The sequence below is a fragment of the Pipra filicauda genome, unplaced genomic scaffold (assembly GCF_003945595.2).
Source record: "Pipra filicauda isolate LSUMZ 115617 unplaced genomic scaffold, ASM394559v2 scaffold126_size2276778_pilon, whole genome shotgun sequence".
Lineage (NCBI taxonomy): Eukaryota > Metazoa > Chordata > Aves > Passeriformes > Pipridae > Pipra > Pipra filicauda.
In genome coordinates, this window is record NW_024103729.1 from 1,720,458 (window position 1) to 1,733,022 (window position 12,565).

General features: G+C 38.2%; 1 protein-coding gene across 4 annotated transcripts in view; it reads right to left on the reverse strand.

Moving 5' to 3' along the window:
• PLS1 (plastin 1) overlaps positions 1-12,565 on the reverse strand; it is a 43,998-nt gene that overhangs the window by 23,751 nt on the left and 7,682 nt on the right. For 2 of the 4 annotated variants that reach the window (XM_027739622.2, XM_039389731.1), the window contains one exon: positions 242-350. In XM_027739622.2, coding sequence (XP_027595423.1) covers positions 242-311 — 70 coding nt within the window. In that variant the 5' untranslated portion in view covers positions 312-350. Of the gene's footprint in view, positions 1-241; positions 351-1,958; positions 2,066-12,565 lie in introns of those variants that run through there. The other 2 variants (XM_039389739.1, XM_027739633.2) reach the window with 2 other exon arrangements.

Here is a 12,565-nt window from a genome sequence, read left to right on the forward strand (position 1 = left end):
CAACTGCCCAGCAAGAAAATACATCTGTTTTCAGTGCTGAAGGTGAAAGAAATTAACACACATAGTTTTAGTGAAAATATGGGGCTCTATGCAAACATTCTTATTTTATTAGATATTACCGGCAACACAGAGGGAAAATACGTCCCTATCAAAATAAGGTGATCCATAAAGATTTCTTCCACAAATCATAAAGTTTTGCAATGTTAATGGCATCCTTATTGTTTTATTATTTAAAACATACCTATTTTGCCAAATGCTTCTCTTAGTTCTTCAAGCTCTTCCCGAGATATAGTAGTTATGTTGTTTTCCATCTTTGGGCAGCAGGAACTGTTGTCCTCAATTGTCTCTACCTAATAATAATAAACAGGAAACATATAAGGCTGTAATTCCACATACATATAAGTTACTGACCTTTTCAACACAAGGTACCAGAACTTGAATGACGTGTCCAGGCCTAGCACACTTAAAACATTACAAACAACACTTTAAAGTACCTCAAATACCCAACAATTCTTTTCACTCAGTAATAGGGACTGAGAATTCACAACAGCAGCACCTGTTCACATACACTTGGTGCTTCCATTTGCATATAAGCACGGACCAGTAATCTACCTCCATGCTTGAGTGGTTTTCCAACATTAAAGTCTCCTCACACTTCAACAAACAATTTTTAGAAACATCAATTCCTAAGTGCAGTGCAGTATCATTGCCAAGTAGTGGTTAGTGCTAGGATCTAGTCCTGCCAAGCACTGAGCATTCCAGCATTTACACAGCAATAAACCTCAGTGGGACACTTTCAAGTACCTGCCTACAATCTGTGGGTGAACACTGAGGAGCCTTTTCACAGCTCCTGACCTGCACCACTCTTTTGACACCCTGTTGTCTCATAACACTGTCAAAGAGCCGAATGAAGGCTTTTACTGAGCAAAGACTGGAGTCTCAGCGTGAATCTTTCTCTACTGACCTCCATAAAAAAGCAAAACAAAACTGAAGGCAAGAGGTCAATAAATCCCCATGACAGATCTTTGCCCATTTCCTCTTATTGAAGCTTTACTGCAACAGGATGATTCAGACTTGTTGGTACTAAGTGCAGCTTTGTACAGAAGTCACACACAATTGTCTCAATACACAAGCTTGTATTTGCCATTTCCCACTGTGCCCGTGCCATGGGCACACACAAGGCAAGCCAGGGCAGCACCACCTGCCTGCACTCAGCTCTGACAGCACCTGGTTGGAGACAGAGAACACAACGTGCTGCAGGTGGGGCTGTGCCTTCCATAAACATCAAAGTTTAATCTTTGATTTTACCTTATAAGCCAAAAGGGGCAAAAATCCACCTTACATAAGTATTTCCATCAAAGTTGCTCTATACTTGTGAATTATTCCCCTTCTGGTTTAGTGGTTTTGCATTAGAGCAAGAAAAAAAATAGTCCTGTAATGACCAAGCTATCATTTGCTCATAGTAATTAAATTCAGATCTGCTATATGCAGCTGCTTGTTCCCCAAAAATTGTGCATATCAACAGAACAGTACTGTTACCCACTGGACAAGACTCTAGAAGGGGAAACCTGCCTTCAACAACTAGTTTTATTATGGATCATGCTGGATGCCCTTGGGAAAGACTGTCCCTTTGTTTCCCACCTTTTGTGGAAAGTTTTTCTTCCACGATGCTATGTAAAAAGAGTTCTTAAACAACACTGGGTTATTCTAAATAGCTCCTGTCTGCTTTACTTGGGTTAGTATTTTCTGTGTCTTCACTGGGACTGTTCCTGCAGGTCACACAGGATATGGCCTTGAGAGTGGGTGGCAAGTTAAGTCTTTTTCCTTCATGTCACTAGATCTTATTTAAGTACTAAAATCCTACTTATCCATTTTGCTAAGCTTACCAATAGCATGTACAGTCTTCATATTCAAAAGAAAAAAGATATTTAAAATATATATTCAGAAAAAAAAATTACCCTTCACACAGATGTTTCTGGAAGTGCAAGTACCTTCACTGGAAACCTGGTTTGGCAATTAAAGAAATAATGAACTGTGGAAAAATTGGTGAAAAAATAAAACACTTAAATCCAAATTACTAAGGAAATTTAAAGGACTCCAAATCTGCAAAAAACCAGATGACAATTCTCTGAAACACAGAAACAACACGACAAAGCATAAGTGAACTATTTAGCCATGCAGGTGTAAAAGACAACATCTCTTCTGTCGTCCTATTAATGTTTTTAACTATTTACCATTATTATGAGTCAGATTTTATGAGAAACAACTTCTGAAAAGTTGCAATGCAATTAGTTTCACTGCTGCCCTTTTATGATTCATGATTTAGATTTCACATCATATTCTACTTCAGAAAATAGCAATCTTTGATTTCCAAAGATGTAGATTATTTCAGTTACACAGTAGAAACATCTGTTCTTGAATGAAGCAGATAAATAAAGCTAATAATTCTGCTCTAAAGAGACAGCCTTAAATAGCCTATGATATCATTACAGGGTAAATTAGCTGGTCAATTAAATGGCAGAAGTACTGCAATCATGGTTCTGGCATTCAGGAGAGACAGTTTGAACCATCAGAGACAACACCCAAACTAGTCAGACATTTCAGACAATTTCAATACAGAAACAGGGACCTTCTATCTAAGCTAATAAATACCTTGCACACCCAGGCTTATCAGCACCCAAGATGACTCAGTGCACAGGCAATTCTGACAAGATTTAGCCTCCAAAGGTACCTGTCTTGGAACTATGACTACCTGTTGGAAAGTACATTCGTTTAGAGAGAACGTTTCTCTGTACTCTGGTGGCGTTCAGATGACACTTTGATTGTCTGTAGTCTGTGCTTACATCTCCTGCTGTCCCAGGACAGGGTAGGTACAAACACTGTTTTAATGATGAAAAGGCACCCTTGATCCTCTTTTTAGTCCTTGACAATATCCTTAACATGAACTGACAATATTCATGTATCCCTAGCCTGCCTTCCACGCCTGGAAGGCTTTCTGTGTCTAAAGACAGTTCCCTGGAGTCTCCTGGAAATTGTCCACATCCAACACAACACAAGATACCAACCATCGTGGTATTTCTCTGTGTGCAGTGGAGTATCTGTGGCTGAGCAACCACACAGGATGAAGTGAATAGGTCAAGGAGCAGTTCCTGCCATTTTTTTGACCTGTTATCAAAGCTGTCAGAAAAAAATAGAGCAGTTAATTGGCAATCAGGCCCAATAGTTGTCTCCATCCCTGCAGGCAAGTGGCAATTTCTTTTCCAGCTCTTCATTTCAAATTCTATTTGCCTCATTTCCACACGCAGCTGCTACTGCAATGACAATGGACTTTACAAATGCTGACTCGAGAGCTTATTTTCTTTTGTCGCTGTTCTTTTTTCTGGCATCAGGGACACACCTCCTCTGTCCCTGCTGCAAATACCATCTATTGCTGCATCATCCTTAAAGCTGTTGTCTCTAATGACAGTCAAGATAGCCTAATTTGCATATACAGGTTGTGCTTTTATGTCAATAACCAGCTGGTTATTACTATGTACTGTCTATAATTACAAAACGTGAAAATTCTGCTTCTCTTGTTGGGCTTTGAATCAAACTGCTATAGATTTTAATAGAAAAAAATCCCCACAAAAATACATGGTTTAACTTATAGTATTCCTGTGTTAGCTATCCATGATTCTTTAAGTCGATGTGATGAGAACAGAACAGCTTTTGAGCACTACTACTGTTTTTTAATCTCTTGCCAGATTGAACTAGGAGTTCTATCCATTCTCAGAAAGAAAATAATGCATTATAAAGTATAAGACACACAAAAAGAACTTTAAAGCAAGAATATGCATCACATATTCCCTTTGGTCAGTAAGGATAGAAGAGGAAATGCTAATTAAAAATTAGTTGAAATATTTGCATATAATAAAGATTTGAGCAGTGAAACAGAATGTTAGCTCAATATGAACACACAAAGGTTTCTGATGTATTTTCAAGAAGATAAAACTTCCCAAGTTTGTTTGTTTTATGTTTTGGTTTCCCCTCCCAAACTGAGCTGGAAAGATCTTTTTACTTATGCCAAAATTATTCTTGACCTCCAAGTATAAAGACGATTAGTGGCCAAATAGATCAGTTGTTTAACAACGTGAAAGCAAAAATGATTGTATGTGTTTCACTAGTGGTCTGTAATAAAACAGCAGTGGAGACTAACTCTTTTTTAAACTTACTAGAGATTAACTTTTTATCTTACTGTGATAATGCTCTTAATCTTTATGACAAAATGAATAATCATTAGACTTCAGTGACTTCATAATTTTTTTATTATTATTATTGTTTGCACTAGCATAGGATATGGAAAGATAGCTTATCTTTCCCATATCTGTGAAAAAGCTGCAGGAGACATTCATATGAGAGAAATATACTCTATGTTATCCAAAGTGAGAGAAGCCTTGACTGCAGAATACAGTCACAGAACCACAGAATAGCAGGTTGGGAAGCATCTCAAGGATCACCACTCCGACCTTCCTTGGCAAAAGCACAGTCTAGAAAAAATGGCGCAGCAGCCTGTCCAGTCAAACCTTAAAAGTGTCTAGTGTTGGGGAATCCACCATTTCCCTGGGGAGATTATTCCAATGGCTAACTGTTCTCATTGTGAAAAATACTCCTCTTGTGAGCAACGGGAATGTCCACAGGAGCAACCTGTACCCATTACCCCTCATCTTTTCCATGGGATTACTTGTAAGGGAAAGTCTCCATCCACTTTGTAGTCACCCTCTAAATATTGGAACATTGTAATAAGGTCTTCCCTAAGCCTTCTTTTCTCAAGGCTGAACCAACCCAGTTCTCTCAGCCTTTCCTTCTGTGGCAGCTTCCCAGTTCTCTGATCATCTTTGAGGCCCTTCTCTGGACCCTTTCCAGCCTGTCCTCATCTTTTTTCGTGAGCAGGAACCAAAACTGAACACAGCGTTCCAAGTGTGGACTGTTCTCTAAACATAGAAAGAACTAATCTAATACACCTGTAGAATAAAGAGCACTGGGTCTTATAAAGGAAGAAGGTACAAAAATAGATCCACTCCTAATGCAGCAAAGAGGATGCTTGTAAACCCTAAAAACAGGAGAGCAATATACAATTAGCTATATGCATACATATACCTGCATATATATAAAAATGAGATATTGCAAGCACATTGCTAGTTTTTGAAAAAAGAGACCAGGTATAATTATGGTATCAGTTACAGTTATTAACAGAGTAGTATAAAGAGCAAATGTCTTTACATACCAAACACTCAATCTGAGGCTTCACAACCTGGAAGACTCAGAGTAGGTTTCTCAGCCTGGGCTTGTAAACATGGCTGGATACATTTATGACAATCAAAAGCATGTAATTACTACAAGTTAGATGATTACAATGAAGAAATGTTGCTCTTCAACATACAAACTAATAAACCACAAAATTTTCCTCAGTCTTTTATCCATAGCGTTACATAGTGAATAAGGTGCAATTTAAGGTGGGAAAAATGGTATTTTTAACTTCTTCCAAACTGTATGTACTGATCTTCGCTAGAGGAAGGCTATCAAACCAGCCACTGTGATAAATTCTGTGTCCATGAAATATGTATCTCTTGTAAAGAGGACTAGATTTACAGTGAAATTAATTATTCACTCCATATTTATCGTAGTGCAGTAACTCTGGTGAATAATAAAAGCAATATCTCCACTATGCCTTAAGGATAAACCTGGATGACTTGTGAATAAAGGGTAAAACAAGCCAAGATATATGTTAGACTGGTCGTGGGCCTGATCTGAATTCACTTACTCTGGTATAGGAACGGATTAATTTCATGAAGCTCGGGTCAGGATTAAGAGTAACTCTCTTACAGAGCAGATAAAAGCTTACTTCAGAAAGATACCTTTTCATCCAAACAAAATGCCTCCAGCTTCCTCTGGCTGCCGGGATACAGAACAGCCACGCAAATGTATCCCCAGGATCAGTTTCAGGCCGTTTCCTCTGCATGCATCATTGACGAGCAGCTCAAACTGCCCGGGCTTTGGGTTGTTGCATTCAGGACTCCAAACAAAAAATATCAATGGAAACCTTACCTATGCCAAAGGGACCACTTCTAGGCAAGCAATTTTGGAAAAAGGCTATTGCATGCAGAGTTTGTGGAAGCAGCTTTCCTGAAACGTCCTGCAAACCTCACATGTTTACAATCTAGCAACACCAACATTTTGGGTTGAATTTGCCCAAATGGATTATCTCAGATCCCATTCTGCTTTGGTTAACTAGGAGTTTACAAGTTTCACCTGCCTCCAGCACAGGGCTGAGACTGTTGTATCCCCTGTTGTGACAGCAAGAGCAAATCTGAAATAGTGCCATTCTCTGTGAAACTGGGACACTGAGGTGACACAAGTCAATACCCCCAACCCTGCAGAGCCATGAGCACAAGTTACTAGATTCTAACTGTGTTTTCTGAGGTTTATAAATACAGTCATTCCTAACACTGGTTGTAGTTAGATCACTTCTCCAGGTAACAGAACAGCAAGTTCAATTTGTGTATTTCCACAGTACAGTGTGTCCAGGGCTCCCTACTGACAGCAAACCATTTCCAGATGAAACATATGTGAACAAAGCTGCTTCCAAGCCACAGGCAGATTTTTCTTAGGTAGTTGTCAATTCCAGGCAAACCAGTGTTAGGAATACAAAACCAAGATTTTTCTCACAGATCTGTTGATAAGAGGCAACACTTCTGTTTCTCAGAACACAAAATCAGATTGGCTGCAAAACCAATATACCCCTTAACCTGAAGCAAAATCATCCTACTTTTGAGAGGAACTTTATGTTTTACATGATGGAAGTGTCAAGACTCAGTATTCTGGACAATCTGCATATTTTCTGTAATTTAAACATATTGCCTTTCCAATAAATTATGGCGTACAGAATCAAAGTGTACATAATAAAAGAGTGCCATAATAAGCTACAAATTAAGGGACACAAAAATAAATTTTCCCTGCATGGAAGTAGGGAAGTTTTAACATGGGTAGATTCAAAAAGCTCTGATCCAATGTAAGGGCTGGATACAGTAAATCTGCTAAAGGGGCACTTGCTTTCGGTTTTATTACCAAGAACCTTTGCCTTGGTAAAAGTTCAACACCAGCATGTACATGGTATCCAACTTCTGTCAAGAGAAGTACAGGCACACAGGGAAAATGAAAGCATAGTAAGAACTTGAATACACTCACACCATAAGTCTTAATTACCTTTTATGCTATCTCAACATCTTTCATGTTTTTCATTCCTCAACAACATAAATACATTCTTCAACAAGATAAATATTTAATCAGGAAAAAGAACACAAAAGGCATAAGAACTTAATTTTTAACATAAACATACCAACTATTCTCTAGTAAGACTGTTTTCACTAAAGTGTTCTCAGAACTCATTGTGAATAAAAGCAGCCTATGAAATAGAATAAACAAGAATAGAGTTGCTACATTTTCCAGTGGGAAAGAATGGTCCTGTTATGCCTTTTAAAGAAGTTTGAGCCTACTACTTGTAGGCAAACAGCTTGGAAACAAGTTTAAATGTATGGACATCAGACACTCAGGTGTGCCACCAACCTACAGCAGTTCAGCTCTGGAACACCCTAATCAAGCCTTCCCGTTGCTCTAAAGGAGATTAGTTACTTTTGCATTCAGGTGCAGGACACCCATCAGAGGCTCACCGTGCACTTTATCGCATATTACCCCAGCAAAGGTACCAGAGTACTGAGAACAAGTTTTTCAGTCCTATTCCAACAATTTCAGCTGGAGTCAGCTGGATATGTGACTTTCAGCATCTCTAATAATCACACTATAAATAAGCTAGTGAAAGACTTTAGAAACAAAAATAACTCAAGTACAACATAACTGCAATTAGAAGGAGATTGCAACTGCAGGAGAGAGAGAAGCAGCTCTTGTTTGGTGCTGCTGTGGAAATGCAAGTGTAAACAGAAAGGTTCCTCAAAGTCTCAATTCCATAGTTCATTATGCACACAGAAAGTCACAGACATACTAATATTTTGATTTTACAATAGGTAGGTCTTGCATCCAGCAATAAAACCTGCACACTGTTAATGGCACACAAGGACAGGAAACAGCAGGCAAAAACAGTGTCAGGAGAAGTGGGCCTGGGGAATTCCCTTGGGAGACACAAGATTATGCAGAAGACCTTCCATTTGTTGAGGACATCCTAAAACAAGTGTCTCCTCAAGCCTATTGGAAAATGTACATTTGTAGAATCCACTAGGATTGTAATACGTGTGACCTTTGTGGGCGTGGTACTAATGCTGCCAATGTAAATCATTTTAGTGTTGCTTTAGCTTTCACCTTACTGTCCAGAGTCTAGAATAATTTTTATCTTTTACTGATACAGTTCAAACTAGTGCTCACAAAGGAAATCCACAGGTCCTGGTATAAAACTCCTGAAACTTGCCACTCATTCCTGAGCGCTGTGTGGCTCACATTTGAGAGACCCACTTTCACCTCTGTGATTCTGGTATATAACATAGTTACAATTGGGTCTGCTCCTTCTCACAATTAAAGTCACGTGTATTTCCAAAGAAAAACTTTATTCACACTAATCATTAATGTGTTTTCCTTAGACAGCTCAAAAACACTACCAAGCCCGCCCACAATAACCCAAAATAATAATGGTAACAGAAGTGAGGCAACCCCATCATCTCATCTTTTTATCCAACAACCTGAAGCGGGGGTTTTGAATATAAACTAAACATTTGAAGGCACTGTTCTGAAAGCAAAAATCATGCTTTTCCATTTCACATATGGCAGTGTCTGTATTCAAGTAATCCATTATTGCAGAACTACAGTCAGATTAATTAGCAAGAAAGTAACAGGATTAAGGTGAAATCGTGGAAGAAATTTCTTTACATGTGTAAACATAATAGTGTTTACACTGGTCCAGGAAGCATCTGACTGAGCCTTGAGCAGAAATTGTCTTTGTTTCAACAAGTTTAATCAATTTAACGAACTGTTTCATTTTATGTGATCTTTTCTTATCTCTTCTCACCAATCTCACAATATCATTGGCCCTCTGGATGGAGCATTTGCTCCTCTCCAAAAATCAGTCTATTATACTGAAACCTGTGTTCCAGGCTAACTCATCATTTGGGCTCCCTGTCCACAAGCGTGCTAGACCCTTCTTCCGGGGCAACTTGTACAGGCTCCCACCAAGCACCTCTTTTGCCCTTCCTATTTCACAAGGCTACCCTTACCTCCCTGGCTGGGTCCCCATATCCCCCATCTTTACCCATATGAGTATCTTGGCTTGCATATCCCTTCTGAATGCATCCACCCAGTGACCAGGAAAATGCCCTGTCTCTGGAGGGCCAGAGTTGGCAAGGATCATGCTTTCCAATTAGCACTGGAAGCTGGTGCCTCAGATGCTGGGGCCAAAAGCAAGGAAAAAATACAGTTTGTACCAACAAAACAGCCACCGAAGCCAGAAATTGTGGCAAGAAGAATTCCTACTAAGGTCAAAGCATCATAGGAGTTTTAACATGCAAATGCATGTTAGATGGAAAGAGTCTGTAATTAACATAGAGAAAATTTGATAAGAAACTATGAAACAGTTTCTCATAAAACCCATTTGATTACCAGTAATTGCTCTGAAGAACAGAATTATTATTTTAAGTCCAAACTTGGTGTCTCCGTGGCATTTCATTAGAGCAAACCACACTAAAATATAAATGGAAAGGCTACACTAATAAAAGCAAGTTCGTTCAGGCACTCCATTCTCAAGTCACTCTTTTGTGCCTAGGCTGCTGTTACATATCAAGTTTACAAGAGCAAAAGAGAGCAAGTTAAAAGACACACCAGCAAATGATACTTAATCTCTTTCTTTCTCTGTCTAGGTTTAAGAATATGCAGCTTTTGTTAGCATGCAACCACAATGAAAAATAAAAACTGCATTATTTTTAAAAGAAATTTTGATTTAAAAAAATCCTGAAGTTCTTATTGAAATATCTGCATCAGTAAGAAATTCATGCTCAGAGCTCATGATGTGTTGACAGGATCCTCATTTGACAAAGGGGCTTTCCGGGTGTCCCAGTACTCTCAAATAAGATTCACAACTTGGAGTTTATGTTTTAATTATTCCTGTACTTCTCTAATAAGCTATAGCACTGCTAGCTAATTACTATACAGAAAAGCTAACCAGAAGCAATAGTCATAAACCCAACTTTTCAAAAACAATCACAAGTCAGAACCTAAGCAACTAAAAACCCCATGAAATACAGAATGACATCTGTCTTCTGTTTTCAGATACTTCTCATTATTATAAGATTAACTTTTCAAGCTTTTCTTTGTAACTGGAAGGACTAGAAATTTGTTTTAAAACTGTGACAAATTACAGTTTCGCTTGTTTCACAGTTTTTCAGAGTTTGCTGGATTTTGCATTCCATCTACTACAACCAAGTGTACTCACCTTCGACTGTTTAATCTGTCACAGTGTCACTGATAGTTTTACAGTAACTTTTGCAAAGCTGTCAGTATTTGTCCCAAGCCTCTATTTCTTCCAGATTCGGTGCCGCTGGAGAGGTAGGACATACTGTACTCTCTACCCTTTGCTAAGGAAGAGGCTTTATCCTTCTATGGCATTCCTAACTTCAGAAGAGTATCCTTTTCTTAAGCTAACTGGAACATTATGAACCATTTTTCAGTTCTCTGAGCACGAAGATTACATTTAGTTAGCGTGTAACTTAAAAAGCAAAACTACAAACAAAGCTATTGGTGAAGAAACAGCCCAAGAGGCAGAAGGGGAGGGAGATCTTAAAACAGCACAACTGCAACACTCCAGAAAACTATTGCCTTGATCCTCCCCTGTGCTGCTCTCTGGTATCCCAAAGCAGGAAACCTCAGCTTGCTACAAATAGTAAAACTCCAGCAGAGAGACACAAGCTAACTCTTACTAATGAACTTAGTTTTAAGGTCACCCCAGAAGTTAATCATGTGAAGATCATTAAGAGTAACAACAGACATGCATTCATTCTGCCCTCAGCAATTGAATTTACAGCCACATATTCTTCATACTCCAGCTAACTGCAATTACAAAATAGTACCAAATAGATGTGTGTTGCCAGAGTATTTTCCCCATTTCCATTAATTATCAGATGGCAGTATGGCCTTCTGACACCCACTAATGCCTCCTTCAGCTCCACATGGTTCAAAAGATTATTAGATTAGACTGATCAGCTACTATACTGCAAGCAAGCCAGGATTTTCTGTCATGGAAAATTCATAGGTTATTTTTGGGTTTCTTTTTTCATTGGTCAAGCTGGAGAAAAAAGGAGGATCCTCTACAGTACATGGCAAAAGCAACTGGCAGCATTTCAAAACCCGTCTCTGCAGAGTCCACAGATGCAGAAGTGCTACCTGTTTGCCAGTTGAGAGCTTTAAGGAGCTATGTTTGCACAAGTGCTGAGGATAAAAGCAGCACATTAGTGAATCTGAGTAACTAAAGCTAAACAGGGTATTGTTGGTTTGTACCTTCCAAACTAGAGGACTATCTGGGGCATGCATGAAGTTCATTTGCTGGCACTGTAGTTCTTAATAATTACACCAGAATAAAACATCTACGGTTGTTGTTGCCAACTGTCATTTTTAATCATATTTTGAAGATGAAAAATAATTAAATTTCTGAGCAAGTTTTTTTAAAACTAAACTACTCAAAATCTCAGCCTTAGGATTCATATGATTAGGAGATAGCATCATATTATTAAATTAAAACTATTTCTGATGCTTCAGTGAAAACTTTACCATCTTTCTTAAAAATATCAGAAACCAAAAAAAAAAAACACCTTTAAAAATCCTGGGTTTAAACAATTTTATTTTTAATAGTTTGAGCTGGCAGCATGAACAGACATCCCTAAGCATTTAAACCATACATTGCAACTATGCAACAAAGTCATGAGTTTAAAAAAAAGAAGTCTAAATATAAGATATATCCATGCATTTCTACTGAAACAATGAAAATCTAACATTTTATTCATCTGTTGCAAAACAATGCATAAAAGTGTTTATGATTTTATTAACTAGAATTTCTATTTCCTTTTTACAAGTATCATAAAAACATTAATCTCACAAAAGAGTGTTAGGTTAGTAACAACCCTTACCGACCAAAAAATCATAGTTGAAAAAAATTACTTGTTGCTTTAAAATTAATGACCTAAAGTCCCATAAAGTGACTTTTTTTTTTCCTGTGTTGTTTTCTTACAACACAGAAAATACTGTAAGACGGATTACCTCCCTAAGGAGTCTCTCTGAAACATGAATTCTGAGTATTCCTAAATTTAATGTATTTACATTTCCTTTGTAGCCATTTTAAGATGGCCCACGACAAAGTGACAACTGTTTGCTCTCACAGCCTGCAGTACATGCTACAGTGTTCCCAAGTTGCCAGATTACAATCCAAAGCCTTTCCAAATTGTAACACTTTCAAAGGAAAACCTTACCATTTCTTACACCACTTGTAAGTCATAACACTTGTTAGGACTTTGAGAGCAGATTTCCACATGTTCAGCAAATG